The sequence below is a fragment of the Rhea pennata genome, chromosome 1 (genome assembly GCF_028389875.1).
Source record: "Rhea pennata isolate bPtePen1 chromosome 1, bPtePen1.pri, whole genome shotgun sequence".
NCBI classification, from domain to species: Eukaryota; Metazoa; Chordata; class Aves; order Rheiformes; family Rheidae; genus Rhea; species Rhea pennata.
Window position 1 is genome coordinate 57,399,322 of NC_084663.1, and position 20,692 is coordinate 57,420,013.

Sequence of the window (20,692 nt, forward strand, 5' to 3'; positions counted from 1 at the left end):
CCTAGACTACTTGAATGTTTTACATTTAAGCTCCATTTTATATTGGTTCTCAAACTATTAGACCTGAAGTTAAGGAGTGAGGACCACTGAGGCTTTTCCCATCAGTATCTGTATTGCTATTGCTTTTGCTATTGCTATATCTGTTTCATTATCTTTATCTCTATCTCTCTCTCTCTCTCTCTGTCTATCTCAGTCATCTCTACCTGTGATTCCTTTTCAAAAACACAAAATTTCTTATTACCTCAGTTTGCTAATTCATTGAATAGGTTTAAGAAAACCATCATCATGCAGATGTTATGTGACTAGTATTTCTAAAGTGCTTTGAGATGCCGGAGATGATTGCTCTGATCATCTCTTCCACTTGTCTCACCACACAAATATGTGACTTTTTCCAGCCTGCCCAGTGAAATCTCTTAAATATTTATTATCTTTCTGGATTCATATCTCACCTCTATCTTCTCAGCCCCATTGGCTTTCATTCCTATAATCATCAACCCTCACTCCAATTTCTTTCTCCTAACATCTCCTATGCTGGTGCGTCTGTCTATTAGCACCTCAGTACTGCCTGTGAATGCAAATGCATCCTCTCCATTGCTTTTGCATTTCATTACAGCAGCTCCTCCCTAGCTGGCCTCCCCAAGACAAAGATACCTAGATACCAGTTTTCACATAGTATCACTATCTGATTTCTCCTATGTGCCAAAAGGCTGCACTGCAGCACTCAAATACTCTTTTCAGTTCCATTACCATCCCATGGAGTTGCTTCTTACTCATGCCCTTCATCTCCCTTCTTGCATCTTTCTCATGTCCCTTTCTTTCCTACAGCAGTGCCCCTTTTCTCCACAAATAGCAGCACTCTTGGTTTGCCGTTGGAAGCATACTTCCTGCGGCTCCCTGTCTCATCAGCTTCTCATTTCATGTAATTTAAAATGTAATTTAGAAACTCTCTATTTCCTCCAGCCTATTAATTTCTCTCTCCTTACTCTTCTATAGATGTCATTTTGTGTTGTGCTATTCAGTAACATGCTACTGTTGTAAAAATCCTACATAGTGTTTTTATTCTGTATCCTTGTTTTCTATAATCATTTTTAATGATTCTTTGTAGGAAAGACAAAATCTCAGCACAGCATCTAGCCACAGCACAAGCAGTCACACAGGACTTTCTGGCATTTGCATTGCCTTTGTTCCATTCTTCTCCTGTGGCATTTAGAATTGTAGAGGGATTATTGTAAATGGTCTAAGAGCATAGAAGTAGGATAACAGAAAAGGAATTATTTCTGGAAATCAGGAAGTATGAGGCAGGAAGCAGTGTTTAGTCCTGATTCTGAGAAGTGCTGAGTCCTATAGGTCCCACTCCACTTAGCCAGAGATTAAAGAACTCACCATACTGCAGAGCTGGCCTTCTTACACTGACATTTTCTCTTGGCAAAATGTGCCACTGTTCTGTTGCTGGACTAACCTGAAATTAGACTTATCAAAGCAGTAGAAATATGTAATAAAGGCAACAATCCTGTACTGTTTTGATAATGTTTGTTTTGGCCCAGCTGCTGCTTCATCCTCTGAATCTGACAGGATTAGTCTGATATAAAAATACATAATCCTGCTATTTCTGCAGCATTCGTCCCATTGTAGATTAAATCTGTAATTTATCACCTTGTAGGAGTGCCCTGCAAGCCCAAATCTACAGCCTCAGGAGTGTCTGCATCCTCACCCTGTCAGTCCCACTACACTCAGAGAGCAATAGAGGCAAGCTCATCAACCCAGACACCATCCCCATTTGTACAGACCACCACACCCTGTGCCTAAGCAAAACTTCTAGTTGTCACGGTAATGCAAACACTTAACCCTGTAGGCTACAAAGGTGAGCCCTAAATAAGAAAAACATAACATCACCTTTTCTCTCCCTCTTCTCTTCGAATGACTGTTGTGTAAGGATAGCTGTGCTTTTAGAGAGCCTGAAAACACGTCTCCATTGACTCTAGTCAGATTGCTTGTGTGGCATTACTAGACGATCTAGGCTAGAATTTTTGGAAAGCACAGACTAAATGAGGAGCCCACCTTCTATGAAGCTGTGAGCTCCATAGACTTCCAGAGTTACTCCCTCTTCCATGTGTGCAGTGTCGGTGCCTGATGGATTCTAGTGCCAGAATATTCAGCCAAAGCTTTCTTCTGCTTCAGAGCCTTTCAGGCTCCTTGACCAGCTTTTCTGCCTTTCTTTGAAGAATAAGACAATTTGGAAGCTAGAGAGAGGAAGGAAAAGTACAACTACCAACAGAAGAACAAAATGGCTCCAAGCCACCAGAGTAACTTATTTCTCCTTTACTTCATTCCTCTTCAAGACCCCTTCCCTCTCTCAGGAGAAATCACTCAGAGGGGGAGGAGAGGTCCTAGGATGATCTTCATTAACTTCCACAGCTACAAGCCAGATAGAGCCCCCTTCTCACTGCAGGCAACCCCAATATGGCCAACATCTCTCATCAGCTTGGGGGCAGGAGGCATCCTCTGCAGCTCTCAGCCTGTCAAAATATTTTGAACCAAGGAGATTGATTCAAAGAGACAATTTGTTATTGCTCTCCTCCCACCCTTGCAGCAGTCTGTACACAGAGTGCTAAAGGGAGCTCCTGCCCTGCCCACACTCAGCTATTTAGCAAGCCCATGAGTCCAGAAAGAACCATGTCTCCACTCCAGCTCCTGTAGAAGAGGTCAAGGCAGGGATTCCCCTAGATGAGGCTAGGGACTGTGGATGTTGGTTGAGGAGATGGCAGGGTCCCCCAACACTGTCTCATTGAGGCTCAGGCTGCATTGCCCATTGCCCATCTTCCTCCATCTCTCCTGCTTCTTTTAGACCGTTTCTTGCATGCTGGTGAGGATCTGCATACAGTGGATGTCAAACAACAACAAATGCTTGCTGATGAACACCCTTCTCCTGTTCTCAACTGTGAGGGCAGCTTGGTCTGAGCTCTCCAAACTGGAGAAATGCTCAGCAGTTTGTAGAGTATCCAGAGCCAGAGGATCTCTTGCTTCTTGCTTTAGAGTCTGCCATGTCCAGCAGACCTGGGGGAAATTGTCCTGGAAGGACAAACACAGTTTGCACACAGAGAGGGAGAAGGGAGGACGGAGAAAGTTACAAAATTGCAATGAGGCTGAAACCCTCCAACTGAAGCCCTCAACTTCCCAGCACCCCCCTCCCCTACTCCTGCAGGATGGTGGACCTAAAGCAGCCCTTCTGGTCTCTTGTTCACTCAACTCTGAAGATGATCAGAGAGAAACATAATCAGTAGCATCAAGAACTAGATGATATTTTTCTTTACAATTGTTGCATTAATGAGCAGCTACATGTACAGAATCAGAAGGTGACTAATGTAATTAACCTGGTGTAATGATACTGCTTAGGAAAGGAGAGAGAATTAAGACATACTTAGATGTCTATGTTGCACAATTTTCTGTATGTTCCTGGTACTATTGGGTTGTGTCTGACATGGGAAACTTAGGCATTACAGGCAGCAGTAGATTTCAGTTTGAATCCATTCTGATCATGTATCTTTTTGTGTAAAACAAAGATGTGAAAGGCAGATTGCTTTGCAGAGAGTGAGGGTAGGGAGAAAAGGATTCAGTTTGCTGTGGTTCCTTTTCTTAGTAAAATAATAGAAATAGTAACAAATCATCCTTTTCATGATGAATCTTCCCAAAATGTCTGCTTCTTGGAGCAAGCTTTGAGATTTCACAGAAAGCTACAAAGAGAAATTCAGAAGACAGGGATTCACACGACGCTGGTCGGGGGGACAGAGCCATGGAAAATGAGCAACACCAAAACATATACAACTTGCAGCAAGAAGAGTGAAGAGCAAGCACATAATAATAACAGCAATAATAAATGCTTATTTTTGAATTACCCTTCCCCGTTACATTTCACGCGTCTCCTGGGGAGAAAAACGTCTGACTGAAGTTTTGTGTAGATCTAACTGCTATGTGCGGGGTGCACTTGCAGCTCTGGGCACGTAAGGCTGGGATGTGAAGGAGGCTGAGCTGGAGGGAGGGGGAAAGAAAGGCAGAAAGAGGGAAAGAGGGAGAGCCCCAGCTACGCCTTCCTCTGAGCTCCGGCAGCCTGAGGGAGCAACCCTTCCCGGGGCTGGCAGCGGCGGGGTAGGAGCAGGGAGGGGGGAGGCTGCCCCCTCCGCCCCTCCCTGCCTGCCTGCCTGCCCGCGCAGAGCGGAGGAGGGCGGCTGCCGCCCGCGGATGCTGGGGCGCGGGCGGCGCGGGCAGGGCGGGCGGCGCGGGCAGCAGAGCTGCCCTTCAGCACCGCGGGCCGGGGAGCGCTTCCTCGGCAGCGCCGGGACCCGCGGAGCTGTGCTTCAGCATCAGGACCCGCGGAGCCGCCCGCCAGCACCGGGACCCGCGGAGCCGCCCGCCGGCACCAGGACCCGCGGAGCCGCCTGCCAGCACCAGGACCCGCGGAGCTGCCCTTCAGCACCAGGACCCGCGGAGCTGCCCGCCAGCGCCGGGACCCGCGGAGCGGCCCGCCAGCGCCGGGACCCGCGGAGCTGTCCTTCAGCACCAGAAGCAGCCGCCGGCTCCGCGCCGCCGCGTTGATGCAGTAAGGGGGCCCGGGAGCCACCGCCGGCCGCCGCGGAGCAGAGGGGGCCGCAGCTAGGCGCTGTTTTGCGCGCCGCGCCTGCCCCCCAGGAGCCCCCCTCTCTCCTCGCCCACCTCTGCCAGGAGCGAGCGCCGCGGCTGTGCGGAAAAGCCATGGGAGGCGAGACCTCGGCACCTGTTCAGCTGAAATCAAGGGCTTACAGTATACTGGGCAGTCTGGCTTGGTGGTAGGAGCGAACGAAAGGAAAGGAGAAGCAAGCAAGAAAAAGTGAGAGAGGATTGGAGCGACCGCCGTTGCTGGAAAAAAAAATAAAAACCAAAGGAAGATAACTGGGAAGGAAAAGGATTTTCATGGCGCAGGCTGCAGAGCTAAGCAAGAAGACTGAAGGTTGCATCTCTGCTCTTACAGTCTCTAACTGTCTAGGTCCAGATAATGAGAGATTGTGTTGAGGATGCTGCTGCTGCTCCCCCGTTCACTGTGGAAGCCATCTCCAAATTAGCCATTACATATGGAAACTGGAGACCAGAATTTTAGAAAAAGGGATTAAGGCATCTCGTTTTGGGGGGGGTTCTCTATTTATTTGTTTGTTTGTTTTTTCTTGGTTCTTTCTCTCTCTTTTTTTTTCTTTTTTCTTTTTCCTTTTTTTATATTTCGACCAGAACGTTTCTGATTTAAAAGGCAAGCCTCTTCCCGTGTGGTCTTTCTAATTTACACTCTTTTCCGTGGGCTTTCTTACCTCCCTTTTTTGATATCTATCTCTCTATAAATACCCATTATATTATTAGTCGGAATTATTATTCTTTTATTTTATTAAACACACACACCCCAAGAATCAGAAGGCGGTTGGGTATTTGTATAATGAAGAATTATGGGGCTCTTTGACAGAGGTGTTCAGATGCTTTTAACCACCGTTGGTGCTTTCGCTGCCTTCAGCCTGATGACCATAGCTGTGGGGACCGACTACTGGCTTTACTCCAGAGGGGTTTGCAAGACTAAAACTGTCAGTGAGAACGAAACCAGCAAAAAGAACGAGGAAGTCATGACCCATTCTGGATTATGGAGAACCTGCTGCCTGGAAGGTATTTGATTCCGGATCTCCCTCCTCCCTTTCCTCTCCCACCACCCCATCTTTACCTTCCCCCTCTAATAAACCCCTCCACATTCCACCATTTTCTCACTTAATTCTTTCCACCACAGAGCAAGAGTGGTAGGCTCAGTTACTCAGGACAGAGAGGCAAGAAGATAGGTGAAACACTCTCTGCTCTGTTCCCTTCTCCCTTCCTCTTTCCCACCCTCCCCCATGACACCCTAAAATTCACTCCCTCCCTCAAGTGGAATAATTTTTGTGTTATGGAAACACTAATAGACCCTTTCAAAAAGCAACTGTGCAATCTGCCTGTCTTCAGATTGTTTGTATTGCCTGGAAAAGAAATGCCAAAATGCTGTATTATTACTGTGCTCCAGCTGTAACCACAACCACAGAGTAAAATAATTGTTTTCTTTACAAACGGCTTATTTGTGAAGACAAGACAGGAGTGAGGGGCAATATGGGGAGAGGGTAACAACAACACACTCCAGCTACAAATATCAGTTCACTTCAGGAGGGAAAGAGAGAAAGAGAAGCAACCCTGTTATGTCCAAAATGCCCCGTGATATATCTAAGATATAGCTAATGGTTCCAGTCCTCTCAAGCAGAGTTCAGAGCATTTCGTAATGTCTGTGAGCAACCACATCTCACCAGTTGGGTGCAGAGGGGTCTATTTGGTGGCTGATTGGTTTGTTTCGGGGTTAAGATTTTCCCCTCACTTGTTTGTTGTTGGGGGAGGTGCTTGTTCATTTTGGGCTTTCTTTTTAAGGTTTATGGTAAACATTAAAAATAAATGAATCTCTGAATGGAAAATCAGCCTAAGTCTGATGTGGTGAAACTGAACAGCAACTCAGTGATATGTCTGATGGCAGAAGAGACACCACCGCAGCCAACTTCTGGAATCAGACTTCCTAAGGGAGGGGGGAAAGAAGAGAGGGGGCAGTGATTCGCTTTTAAATATGTGTTGCTCAGTACTGCTATTGGTGTACATGTGGGCTGGGGAGGTGGTCTTCATCTGTGCTGGAGGGATAGGGGCAACCGATGTAAATGCGTGGTTTATGTCATACACATAGCAAGAAGGAAAGAGTGAGAGCAAGAGAGTGTACATTGCAGCCCATTGCAAAACCGCTGCTTATGAATCGACTCCCAGCTGGAGGGTGGTTTGCCAGGGGTTTATGGACATCCATAGACAATGTGGGTATCTGTCAGTGTCCATCAAAGCAGGGTGTGCCTTGATCTCCTTGATGGGAGAGAATGGGAAGTGGGTACCGCAGAACTGATTTTCTAAGACGGGCACCGGGAGATGGAATGTTGTGGGGAGAGAGGAATAAACTCTGTATGTCCTAATGTCTCCCACCAAACCAAGCTAAAGCTGCTGTTTGGAAATGGTTGTGCCCAGGAAGAAGCGCAAATTTCCCCCCCATTCTTGGTGCAAACAGTTGAGTGATGGCTGGACATGTTTTGAATAGCTAAGTGACTTCATTGAGCGATGGTCTATTTGACGCATACTGCATTTAGTGCCCTTTGTCAACCCAAACTGCTGCCTTTTAACATATCCTGCAGAGGAGCTCTATGCTGAATACTATATGCTGTCTCCACGCCAGAAAATCAATAGCAGTAATTTAATGGATGTTTTAAACACACTCATGCACACACATGCACACATTTCCTCCAACCAGATAAATATATAGAGATATATATTAATAAAGAATGAAAAGCCTTTCACACAGCTATTCATTACAACCAGGGAAGGAGACATCTCCTTAATTAAAAATTAATGAGAGAGGAAAAAATAAGCAAACCCAAATGCAAAGCCGTGAAGGGAGGGAGGCTGCAGGGAAGAATTCCCTTTCTGAGCCATGTCCCCAAGCCAGAGGGAGGAGGGAGGCTGGGGTGGAGACAAGAGGCATGAGGACCCCGGCCAGGAGAAGCAGTGAATTCAGATCATGTATATCTGTCCATAGAGCTGTATCCAGAAGGACGCAGTCTGAGGGGGAGGAGGAAGGGGCGGGTGAGGTCTGTCAGATCAGAGAAGCTCAGGGCTCCTTCTCCTATACATGTGACAGGAGCCTGCAGGCACTGTGGAGAAGTGACTTGCATGACAAGGGAAAGTGCTTCTAACTAAAAGCTCCTAAGTTCCCTGTCCCATTCCCCCCTCTCCATGCTGCACTGCCAGTCCATTCCCTCTGGCCTCCCTGTTCGTGATTTCCTGTGGGCTCAAACTGCAGCTCAACACAAAGGATGTGAAATTCAGCCTGAGAGCAAGCTGTGTGGCCTGACAGGATGCCCTTGCTTGCCCCCAGTCATGTGAGTGTTAGGGATGACCTGTTCCCCTAGTCACTGGGCAACATAGGGTAGATGTGTCAAGCAGAGCAGGAGGATCCAATGTACCACTCAAGAGTGAGCCCAGCTCTGATCAGCTCTCAGGCTGTGCACAGGTTGCACCAGAACTTTGATGAGGGTAAGGAAGCAAGAGAAACATGGCATAAGGCAAAACCAGTTTCATAGCTGCATGCCAAGCAGAGCATGGACACCAGCTTACTTCATGGGGTGGTGTGGCACAGGTCTGGCACTGACACTTCTGCGATGGCTCCACTTGGCTTCCTCCAGTCCTGCAGCCTGTACGGGAGCCAGTGACTGGCACCTCTTCCCTCCCAGAACAGCACAGCCAAATACCCTCATCAGGCAGCTGTGAGCAGTCCATGATGGCAGGCCTATTACCATCATGTCTGATCAGCTGGGGAGGGCATTATCTTCCTGGCAGAAGGAATCCGAAAGGTGTCCATGGTTCCCTCACTCTCCCTAACAAAAGCTGCCTGCTGGAGAGCAGGAGGGAGAAAGACACAACAGAAACTCCTTTTCTCCATCATGGAGAAGGCAGACAAACTCGTGGAAGGGCTCAATCCTAGGAGGCTACAAAAAAGGCCGGATCCTCTGACTATTCCCATATACACCCTGCCCACAGTGTGCCAAAGGTGCTTGCCAAAGGGTCAGGGCAAAAATGCTTCTGCTGCCGCAGATAGGTGTCAGGCAAGCCTATAGGGTGAGAAGTAGGAGGGTAGGAAGATTTGTACTGAGAGAATAACCAAAGAAGTTGTTGTTACAGTCTTCTGTCGCTGGTAGAAAGCCCCTGAAGAAGTTGTCTTCATCTTTGGGAATGTGAGGAAACTCTGGCACTAGTCAACATTGTAGGCTATCAGCAATGGAGGACTTTGTATGTTCAAAATACTATGGTAAATCGTCTTTTCTATACACAGGCCCAGTGTAATTGTGATGCTTATGCCTACCTCTCTATAGGACTTTTGTCATTTTATGTGTTAATCTCCATTAATGGCCACAGCCTGATCCACTGTTCCTCTTCCTCATCTTGCAGCAGTGTTGCATAGTCCAGTTACCATACTGCCAGTTTCTCCATCTTCCCAGCGTCTTTTGCACTCCCTACAGTAGTCCAGCTTCCTCTTGTCTAGATCTCATCTTGGCCAAGATATCCAAAAGCAAAAAGGGACATTGGGCTAAGTCTCAGGCTGTACATCTAGATATGCTGCATTGAAAATTGCTATATTGTCTTGGAGAATTACAATTTTAGGGTTCCCCTCTCTTTAGTCATTCTGTTGCCCAGAGTGGACTTTCAGTCAGTATTTTCAGATCTTTGTATTGATTAGAGCAGAAGTGTCATTTTGGACGTCCCTCCTCCATCAAGTTTCCTCCCCCTCTGTCCTCTGTCCTACAGAGAACCCCCCATCCAATAGTAGGTCTAGAGCAGAAAGGTAGTGTTTGTCCATATTACCGCAGATCACACTTCTGATTCTATCTTAATCTTCACTGAGGTAATTCTATTTCCGTTTTTGGGATTGTCCAAATATGTCCCCGAGCCATCCAGAAGGCTGTGCCCTTCAAGAAAGATGACAGAGTAACCGTCTTTCTCAGATCTTTAACTGTGTACACACAAAATATGCACATATACCAAGCAATTGAGACCTGCAAGCTCATGTCACAGATGGATACAGACTGCATCTCTTATAACTTTGAAACGGTTGCAGATTTTCCAAACTAATTCTGTTTTGGCATATAATTTTTAAAAAGCACTTACAATTATGAGTGATGCCATGCTGAATTTTTTCATTAGCTGTTGTAGATCTCCTACAGGATCTTAACAAGTGAGTGATGATGCCTTATCAGGGTCTTATGAAGTGAGCAAATGAAATGTATACTAATTCTGTAAAAGTTACTGGTTTTGCCATGCTGTCATTATTGTTAGAAAAGGGCTAGGTCTTGGAGGCTTGTATACCAAGAAGGAGGGAGAGCAGAGTCCAGGGCAAGCAGGCATGAGTGATGCACATGGGGTTAGCCATCCCTGTAGATCTGACTGGTGTGAAGGCAAGTAATTGAATGGATATTGGTGCAGAAGATAATTCCTGCCTAGAGACCCTTCCCAAGGAAAATTAATGAGCTGGCCTGTTCCCGTTCCAGCTTGTTATATCTGAACAGCGCATGAGAGTTAAGTGCAGTTTCAGTGTTTGCAAAAATGAAGAGCTGACAGCAAGTAAAGCAGGGCACAGGCAAGCTTCTGCCACACAATTCTGGCATTGCGTCTCTTCCTTACACTGCTCTTCTTCCACTGTTGTTTGCTTCTGGGCCACTTCTCACCTTTCATATGCATCTTAAAAGTCCTTATCTTCCTTCCTTTCTTTTCCAGCTTTCTTTCTTCAACCCTCCTGTTCTGTCAGTTTCCCTAGTTTTGCCCTACAGAATTGTTTAACATCCTAGTTCCAAGAATTCACAATTCTGTCAGGGCCTTTATCCATGCTGTCCTAATTCAGAGGCTCTTCTGAATACACAGTTAAAATATCAGTAGATTAAGCAAGGGTCTCTGTGTCTTTGTGGTCCAGGATCAGGAGCAGCCTACAGCATAGCTCTGAGCTGCTGCAGAAAGCAATAGCCCAGCACAGAGCTAATTACTGCTGGCATTGCATCTGACAGGGATAGGGAGCTGGACAGATCTTAGGATGAAGAGAAAGATCAAGAATTTAAAAAAGCGGGGAGATAGATCATGAGAGAGATACTTGGGGTCCTACCACTTGATGGGTTTGGTTCTACTCTCAACTTAAATTCATACTTGACTATAGGTCACTGAGAAGCTAGGTATTTGATAGGATGAGACCTGCAAATTCAATTCATTTGTAAAATCTAACAAGCAAATGGTGGTGCCTGAGTTGCTAGAACTGACTTTTAGATTGCTTCTAAATTATGAAGCTTTTTCCTGACAGAGAAAGCAGAATGGGTTAATAATGTCCTGAAATGCACCAGAAATTGCCTTGCTGAAGAGAGTGAGAGCGAAATGCAGTGGGAGGGGCATAGAGATGCACTGTGGCAGCAGTAATGTATAAAGAAATTATACAGAGATAGAACAAATGTCTCTTTGCTAGGGAGACCAGGAGCTATTCCTATCTGATGTTTCCTTTTTAACCCATACATTTCCTTGTGCAGGCTCCTAAGACCTATTTTCACTTCACTTTGGTGTGTTACAATCTAATCAAGAGTTTGGGGGAGGAGAACTGCTGAGATTTGACATCAGAATCTCCATATTTATTTATTTTAAAAGCAATAGCGAGGAGGTTGCCGGGGGAGCAGGAAACATTTCAGGCTCTCAGATGGCTCTGCCCCCTGCCCTTGTTTTAAGAGCAGATTCCCAATCAAGCATGCCCTTTTTATCCCAGGGGGAGCCCTCACTGCTCCATTCTGTGCTGCTTTTCCCATCCATATTGCACTAGTTGTCAAGGGATGTGCTGATGCCTTTCACAGGCATGAAACCTTTCCCCTTTCAGAAGGATCATGGGGGAGGGAAAAAGCATCTCCTGCTGTAGGAGTAGGTTAGTAGAGGGAGGAGGAGGTGTCTCTCTCCCTTTCCTCCTCCATGCAGCTCCTATCCCAAAGACAGAGCTACTTAGAAGAGGGAATACAGAGCATAGAACAGATCAGGGATATACAGAATGTACTATAAATACAATTCACCAAAAAGTTATTTTTCCCTTGCTTATATGGCCACAGCTTTTTCTGTGCCCTCCATCTTTGACTCATTCTATCCATCCCCATTTTAATTTGTTCTTGTTTCCCTCCCCTGTTTCTGCTTTCTATTGTGTTCTTTCATCTTTGTGTCTCTTCTATGCTTTCTTACAAGAGCAGCTTTTCCTTCATTATTTCCCCTTGATTCACTGTAAGTTCTCTGAGGCCCATCCCCCTTGCCATCTCTTCTGTTACATTATCTTGTCCTTGCTTTCTTCTGTCCCCTTTGCTCCTGCCGTCTCATCTGTCTTCTTTCTTCTTCTCTGTGACATCATTTCACTCCAGTTTTCCCCCATCTCACTTTCAGTCATTTCCCTGCAGATGAAGGACTCCATCCTTTTGGAGCTGTTCTTCATCTCTTTTCTAAAGCAACTCCTTCACAACCCCTCACTGTGGCTCTCACCCCTACTTTCTCTGTCCCACTCGAAACAGTGCAAAATTGGCTCTTTTTGCTGTCTTCTCTTTTCCTCAGGACAGCCCGGCTACCTCTGAGGTGGGTGTGACACAGGTCCCTCCTTCTGCTCCCCTGTGCTCATTGCCAGTGGTCATGTAAACATCCCTCCACTTTGCTGCCTCCAACCTCCCATGGCCAGAGGGCTCACTGGCAGCTCAGCTGATGAGCAGGCTCATCTGCCTGAAGTCAGCAACTGGGCTGGAAGAAGCTCATGGCAGTCCTAAATATCCTTCCTGGCAACCCTCAGACATGAATCAGGCCAGTATCTAAATGGAAAATAAGGGCCTCTTCAGCCATAACCCTGGGGCAATTGCTGTGCAGTACAGTGAAGGATCTCCACTTGTCAGGAAGAAGTGTCTCAGCAGTCATCCTTTTCAAGATGTTTATAGAGGGATCATTTTCTTTGTAATCAAGGAAATGAAAGCCGAGATTCTCAGGAGTGCTAACAGAAATGAGAAGAATGGGACAGGGGTCTCCAGATCCAGTGGGCCTCGGTGAATTGTGAGCTGTGGGCAACCTTGGCTGGTGGGAGAAGGAGGATCATATACAATGCAGTGATCTAAATGAACCACAGTGGCTTGCTGGATCCCAGAAACAAGGATAGTGCTATTAGTACCCAGTGCAGTGCTGAAAACCCACCACCACAAAGTCCTTAGGCATGAGAAAAAGAGCAGGATAACAGAGAGGACTACTCTTGTAGGAGGGAGGATCCTCCAAGGGAGGATACTGCAAAGCCAGAAGAGGATTTGTAGGGAGGGTATAGGGACAATGAGGAGTGAGAAACCTGTGTATTTAGAGATCCTGAAATAAGATGTGTTTGCCTGGAAAAGGAAGTGAATGAGAGGGAAGATCATTGGATTATACTGAATAATGAATGGGCTAAGGAAGGTGGATCTTGATTTTCCCATTTTGTAACACACAGACAAGAGGACCTGATGGGAGTCACTGGAGAACCAGTTAAAGCTTTGTTGTTCTATGTGTATCAGGGTTGTGGAACTCACCACTGGAGCTCCTGTGGCCAAGGTTTTAACAACTTCTAGTAAGCAAGTGGGCATTTACTATAGAGTTCAGGAAAATTAAGCATCCTCATAATGGATCTGAAAAGCATTTGGGGTGTTTTGTAATTCAGCAATTAAACCAGTCTCCATGAAAACTAGGATAACATTTCACAAGGGCAGTCTATCCCCTATCTGACTGCCATGTGGTTCTTGTCTCTTCCCTGAAATGTTTTTCAGAGATTAAACGGAGTTCAGATTTACTTAGTCTGGCATTTCTTTTGTTTCTACATGCTATGCCATGCAGTGGCAACATAAGATGCAAACTAGGCCTGCGTTTCTGCTAGTGTCAATGACTGCCCTAGTTTGACAAATTAACAGTGAGTTTAGATATTTCTATCATATTTCACTAGGAAGGATCTGGGATAAAGAGCAATTAGGAGCATATGGAATTAAATGGAGTCCTTTTTCTTCATACCCCAGGGTATAAAATAAGTAGTTAGCAATGAAGGTGCTAAATATGTACAAAGAATTATTATTGTTGAAGACTATTGCTTCCCAGGAAGCAATAGTCTTTGGGTCTCTTTGATGCTATCATGACTAAATTAGAAACAAGGTTGTCTCTTTTCTCTTGCATCTGTGGAAATGATTACTGAACTGGCATCTGATGACGTACAATACTGTAGTGTTTCTATGCACCAGAGATGAAGGCCCAGTTCTCCCCTCACTTGCACTGGTGTACCCTCGCTAACCTGAGTGGAGCCATGCTGTTTTCACAGTCCATGTAGGCAAGGGGGGAACTAGGCAGGGACAGGGCCATGCATGCTTTTAACAGTCATGCCCCCAAGGTCACTGCGTGTTTCTGCTTCACCGGTGCTGGACCTGGCAGACTTAGGGCGAAATTTACTTCCAGCTTGAATGGGTGCAACAGCTCTGAAGTTAGTTAGGTTCTGCTCCTATTTGTACTAGCAGGTCACCCAGTTCCACAGTCACTATTCTAACTATTTCCATTTTCATCAGCTTCACCCCCATAAGAGAAATTCTGCAGTGTTTAACAAGCTGGTCTCCTTCCCTGGGGGGCAAAAGTCCTCCTAGCTGTTCTTCACTTTGGATTGGTAGAAGTGTAAAACAGCCAAGAAGAACATGAATGCCCCTCTGGATTTTGGATTCTCTTTTTCTTCTTTCTGCACTTCTGTTTTTCATTCAATCTCTTTTATACACTGACAGCTTTCAGTCTCTCAGCCCCATTTATCCTCTTTGTGTTACAAAAAACCTCTCCCATAGAATTCCAAAATACGCAATCAGAGTTTTCATAACAAGCCCTGTAGGACAGGTGAAATCCACTTCTGTTTCTTTGGCACAGGCTGCTGAAGATTTATACTAGCTTCTTACCAAATCTGTAACTCCCTAGAAAAGCATATGAGTTTTATCCTGCACCTCCTGTCCCCCAAAGTATGTACTCCTACCTACTAGCCTTTAAAAAAAACAAAACATGAAGATGGTATACATAAACTTGAGAATGCCACGCCGTCCTATCCATGGACAGGAATTTTTCTGATGTGTATTTTTGCTGGAAGCAGAACAACTTTAAATTCCTGATATAGCTTGTTGTATAAAGTACACATTCTGTCAAATAGAGAATAACACTATCCACCTCCATCGCCTGGATTTTCTATTCATTTCTGTTTTTTTTTCTTCCTATTTCACAGTTTTCATTCTCCTCCTGAACATGATTTTGTTAGTGTTTGTTTTATTTTTCTCCTCCCACTGCTTCATAACTACATTTCATTCTTAAATTTGCTATCATTCAGAGAACTCTCTTTCTTCAGCTCTTGTTTATATCAGTAGTGTAGCTACAATGGGATGGATCACACTTGAACATTGAATGTTTCCCAGGTTGATGGTCATGCTCATTCAGTAGCATAGGTCAAGCACTGCAACACAAACACTTTTGATCTGACTGCATTTGCTGACTCCTGTAACCTAACTGTGGCCTATCCACTGTGACTAGTAAATTTCTAAAAACTGGTTTCTGCAGATATACTTCTTCCTGAATATATTGCCTAATACTTTTCTTTCTTGATTTCATTTTGTATTCACTCCTTCCACCAATCCCCTTCCAAATTCACTGTTTCCTCCCTTTTCCTCATTTTTCTTCACTTCATCTTTCATGTCTGACATTTTCTCCTCTGACCCTCACTCCTGATGACACTGCTTCTCTTACCCTTACATTTCTAGCCCCCAGTCCTCCTGAGTAGGAACCTCCTTGATCCCGTTTAGCCTCTATGGAGAACTGATAAAACAGATGGACAGCTAAGTGAGTGTGTGCCTGTATCCTTTCAGTTGCAGTGAGTGGTGGGTCATTGCACCCCCTTGATGGCTGCAATGAAGTTGCCTGGCTCTGATTTTTGCCTTTCAGACAGCCAGGAGGAAGCATTTCCAAATACAGAGTGCCCCCCAGATCTGCTTTCAGAGTATGGGATCCCAAGGGATCAATTATCAAGAATTTCTGCTGCTTCCTTTTAGATTCAAGCATTGCCCTTTTTCTTAGGCTGAGGGTCATGGCTTTCTGATGGGCAATGTCAGAATCATGAAAGAAGACATTTTTCGCTTGCTCATTTTTGAGTGAGGGAGTGAATGAACTGTGATAAATATTTTTCTGTATATAGTTAGAGTTGTCTCAGAGAAGTGGCAGAGGAAACAGATGGTAGAGGCCCTTTATAGGCAGCTGCTGTTGTCTCTTAAGATGTCACCAGCACAAGAAAAGTGGTTGTAATTGGGGTTTCAAGATCAGCAGCGCCTAAAAGGACTTCAGTGGAAGAGACTGTCATCATGTGTATGGGGGAGGCTGGGTAGGTGGGGATCAATATTCAGAGACTGGGGAGTGGTGCTTGAGAGGTGATATAAAGTAGAGGGAATAGGCTGAATCAACTATGAAGTTTTATTAAATGACATAACTGGAGGATGGATGGTTTCCCAGCATTTGGGAGTTCCTGTTTGGCCATAGACAGCAAGAACATTGTCAGGAGAATGAGGAAGGTGATCCAGGCTGTTCTGGGGCAGTGAGAGGAGAGAGAGAGAGCAAACCCTAAAGCACTGTGGAAATGCAGTCTAAGGGAAAGGAGACACCTAGGAACAACTATTATCTGGCCCCTATCTCCTCCAATGTGTTTCAGACCACCTCTGCACAGTGCACTTTTTGGATGAGGGGTTGTCACAGCTTGATGTAGGAGCCTCTGTCCTGGCTAGTGCCAAGTGATCTGTTTGCCAGAGTCTAACTAGTTCACTCTATAAATTGACCGGTGAAACAACAGAAGCAGAGATGTGTACCTGCTCCCTTAAGAACTAACCAGAGCCAGGATCTTTTTTTATTGTCCAGGCTGGGAGGGATTTAACACCAGACTGTATCTCTAAGTCTGCCAGTCACAGAGATGTTTAAATCTCTCCTGTTCCCTTGGTGTCTCGAAAGTAGAAACCATTTGTTACTTTCAACAAAGAAGAAATTTCACAGAAAGGGTCAGTAGGAAGCTTGGAAGGAAACCAGAGATAATGACAGAGTCTGTCTTGAAGCACAAGGGTTTGCAGTAACATAACAGCAACTGTGGACAGGCTTGGAGTTGGAAACAAATGGAGACATAAGTTGCACAGTTTCTTCTGGCTGAAGCACCTCCATTGCAGCAGTATTTGAGCAGCTCATAGTCTTGAAGGAAACATCTGCTGAGAGCAGAGCATCACAGCTATTTCAGTGTTGGGAAAGGGAGGAACAGAGAAACTAATATGTCTACTCTGCAGAATGAACTGCAATGCAAAGAGCAGCACAGCAGACAGACAGGAAGCATGAGACTGACAATTCCCCTAAATTTCAGGTGACTGCTTAACCGTTGCATCATTCTTCTTCTCTTCAGTCATCACTTTGCCCACGTATATGCAGAAAAACATAAGTCAATGGGCTAAAAATGGATTTCCAGGAATTAATTCCAGAGGCTAGCTGAGATCACAAGAGAAAGGTGTTCTGTGTGCTGCATCATTACAGCTTGGCCCACATTTACAGGTTTAGTAAGGGGGAAAGCGTTCAGAGAGAAAACAGACTGCACTGTGGGGATAGGGAAGCACCAGGGCTAGGGAGGATTTACATTCTTCTGGAGAAACTGGGGGGATGGATTTTTTTCTTGGAGAGGATTGACACAGCTGTGGGGGAAAGTGTTTCTGCACACCAGAAAGAGACAAAAGGTGGGGCTGAGAGGGTCTGTGGCAGCCAGAAAGCACAGCTGGATAGAGTCCACTACACAGGGTGGAACCAAGGGCTCAGCCCTGGTGTGAGATAGGGAAGTAGCAATGGGAAAGTAGCACAGGGGCTGGAAGGAAGTGCCTTAAAGGTAATTGAGAAATGCGGTCTGAGAGAGGAGGGTAAGTCAGGCAAAAGCCAGGGACATGGAGGTAGGAGAGACCTGAATTGTTCTGGCCCAAGAGAAGCAGAAGTATCAGCTGGAGTAGCCCAAAGGATGGAGAAACAGACTCCTTTGTCCATCTTCTCTGTCCTGTGGAATGGGAAAGATTTCTTCTCCCTTTCTGGTGATAGCATCTGCCACCTTGAAGATCTTTTCTCCCTCTCTCTCTCCTACTCCAGCCCATGGGAGAAAGAAAGCATTATATACATATAGACAGAACAGGATTAATCACATTAACCAACCATGGACCTCCACCAGTTTGGGAAGTGTGATCCAGTGGTCATGGCTCCATGCAGTGAGATTCTGACAAAAGACAGTCGGGGAGAGAAAAAGTTGAAGGAGGTGGAGTTTAAAATTTTTGTCCTGACCTGTTGTCAGTGAGGCCAAGAAATTTATCCATGTAAGCAATTAAGACATCCATGTAAGAAATTAAGATAATTGTAGCCACCTTTGGCACTGAGTTTCTCCTTCCTGGCCTCACATTTGTGAACATATGATTTTTTCCTTCTTCTGGGGGCCTGAGATACAGCCTTAGTGTCAGGAACTTCCCATTTTGGCCAGACTGTCTATGGTAAAGCAGGGGAAATCAAATCTTAGTACTCCACTCTGCTTGCTGCCTCCTCAGGTGCTGGCAGGTTCCTGAGTATTTTATCTTATATTGCTATTGTGACTGCACCAAGATGTCCCGCATGGAGTTGAAACATATTATGCTAGACACTCTGCAAATGCAAAAGGAGGTGTCTTCCCTACAGCAAAGAAGCGACAATCTAAGATGACAAATGGCATATGAAAGGTGGCAAAGCAGAATATAGCTAACACATAAAACCTGTGTGTCTTTTTTTTTTTTACATCAATAATAGGGTATTATGCCTATAACTGACCTCATCTTCTTCTCCAGGGTAGGGAGAACAGAATGCAGAGCAGGCCCAGAGCCAGGCAGTGCCGTAAAGAGATATCTGAATAACTCTAAGCAAGTTAGCTTAGGTACTAGAAGCCCTAATGGCTACTCAAGCGTGTTGTTCTGCACACACAAATTATCAGCATGTCTGAGCACTGTCAGGATGCTGCGCTTACTCAGGTGTGCTGCTTCCAAGGCCCTGTGAGGTCACATTACATTGTGCCATGGAGACTTACAGTAAGAGACTCTCAGCTTTCAGTCTGATCTAATTCCCGTATCCCCAAACTGGCATGCCTACACAGCCCTTTTTGTTTCTTGTTTTCTTTTTCCACATTTGGTAACCACTAGTAGTCTGAAGGAAATGAAAGGTTGGATCTTATTTCAGTTCCTATGGAAAGGATATCATACTTGGGGTCCTGAAAGAGAGTTTGGAGGATGTGGCCCCAGATGTGTGTTTGAGTCCTTGAGAAATCTGGAGCCAGAAGACGCCATCACAGCTCAGTTTCTCCGTTACTGTTTTAGCAGACAAGGCTGAAGGACACAGGATCTCCATGTGATCTGCAGATCCTGTCCTTTCACATGAGGGCTGAAGCTTGCTGAAGAGGCAATGCTGGAATGCTTTTGCCCATGTGGTAGTGGCCCTAGGGGTACACAACCACTGCTTTCCCTAGGGTTGCCATTTATCAGTGAAAATGCATTGGATTCTTGACAACACTGCAGGATTTACCAGCAAAGAAATAGTTTGTTCTGAAAATAAATAAAGATCTGATGTGGAGGTGGTAATTTACTCAGATACCCATGAGATCACTTATTTTGAGTATCTTGCTTAATTCTCACTGAGACTGCTAGCTTTTTGTCATTCTAGATGTTAGTTTTTTGGGGAGAGAGGTGTAATATGTTACATGGCTTCTTCCCCATAAAAAAACAACAAGGAAAGGACTCAGGGAGAGAAAAACTCCTTGGCCATCACTTCACTGAGCTCTATCAGAACAAGGATGAAGGTTGAACTCACATCCAAAGAAATATTTTAAGACTTATATGAAGCCCTGCTCTTCTTTAGGGTCCATGTGAAGAATTAGCTCTCTGGAACAGATACATAGTTGGTAGCTTTTCCCAAATAATGTACTAATCAGAAACACTAAAAATAGGCTGCATTGGAACATCAGCTCAGCCGTTTGGAATGTAGAACAAACGGCACTGAATGTGTTCAATGAAGTGAAAGAGCTTTGTTTTTAATCACAGAGCTATTGATAAATTGCTGATAAGTGATCAAATGTGGACTTTGCTTTCAAATATTGTGACTTTCTTCATCTGTCAGGACCCCCTTGAGCTGCTCTCCTCCCTTTCATTGCTAGTGTAGTAGGACTTCCTAGCCTTTTCAGAACCTAATATAAGAATAATTATAATATCATCATTTTTTCCAGACAACAAATCCTTGTCTTCTGGCCCAGTGATCAATTTACAAGAATTATCTTCTGGGTCAATGATCAATTTTCAAGAATAAATGTCCATAATTCTGCAAAATCAGACCCTACCAACTGAGTAGGATATGTGAGAGATGACAAGATCGGAGGCAGATCAGTTCACATCTCTACATGTTGTTATGAAAATAACATAAGGGCATTAGATTAGGAGAAGGGTGGGACAGATGAGGGAGAATCTAGACCTAGATCATATAGCAGCAAGCCAGTGGCAAATCGGGATAGAGTCTACAGCTGAGGGGAGATTTGATTTTCATGTGAGGAAGAAAATGAGCTGAGATCTCATGGATGTTTGACCAAGGAACATGCAAAGCAGTAAGGGAAACTGAGCTTCTAAGAAGAAAAATTAGTCTATTAGCAGAGTTGGAACAATATATTGAGCCATGTTTGGTCATGACAGACCCTATTGTCTGTCCTTCAAATGTGGGTTAGATCTTCTGGCCTGTCTGAATGACACACAATCCAGAATGACAGAGAAGGAGAAAAGAGTTTTAAGCTACATTCACATTCACATGTCCCTGAACTTATGCCATCCAGGATTTCTCCTATATTCAAAATGTCTTCAAAGGGAAATAAATCTTTTTTTTTCCCTCTGTTTTGTGCTATTAAGTGGGGTGAAGCAACTAGAATGAACCTGAACATGGAGCCCAGTATCTGCGCTCTGGCTGACAT

At 45.0% G+C, this 20,692-nt stretch overlaps 1 protein-coding gene across 1 annotated transcript in view; it reads left to right on the top strand.

Annotated features, from left to right (window-relative positions):
* The first annotated feature begins 5,462 nt into the window (after window positions 1-5,462).
* CACNG2 (calcium voltage-gated channel auxiliary subunit gamma 2) overlaps window positions 5,463-20,692 on the top strand; it is a 53,332-nt gene continuing 38,102 nt past the window's right edge. The window contains exon 1 of the mRNA XM_062569350.1: window positions 5,463-5,673. Coding sequence (XP_062425334.1) covers window positions 5,463-5,673 — 211 coding nt within the window. The remainder of the gene's footprint in view (window positions 5,674-20,692) is intronic.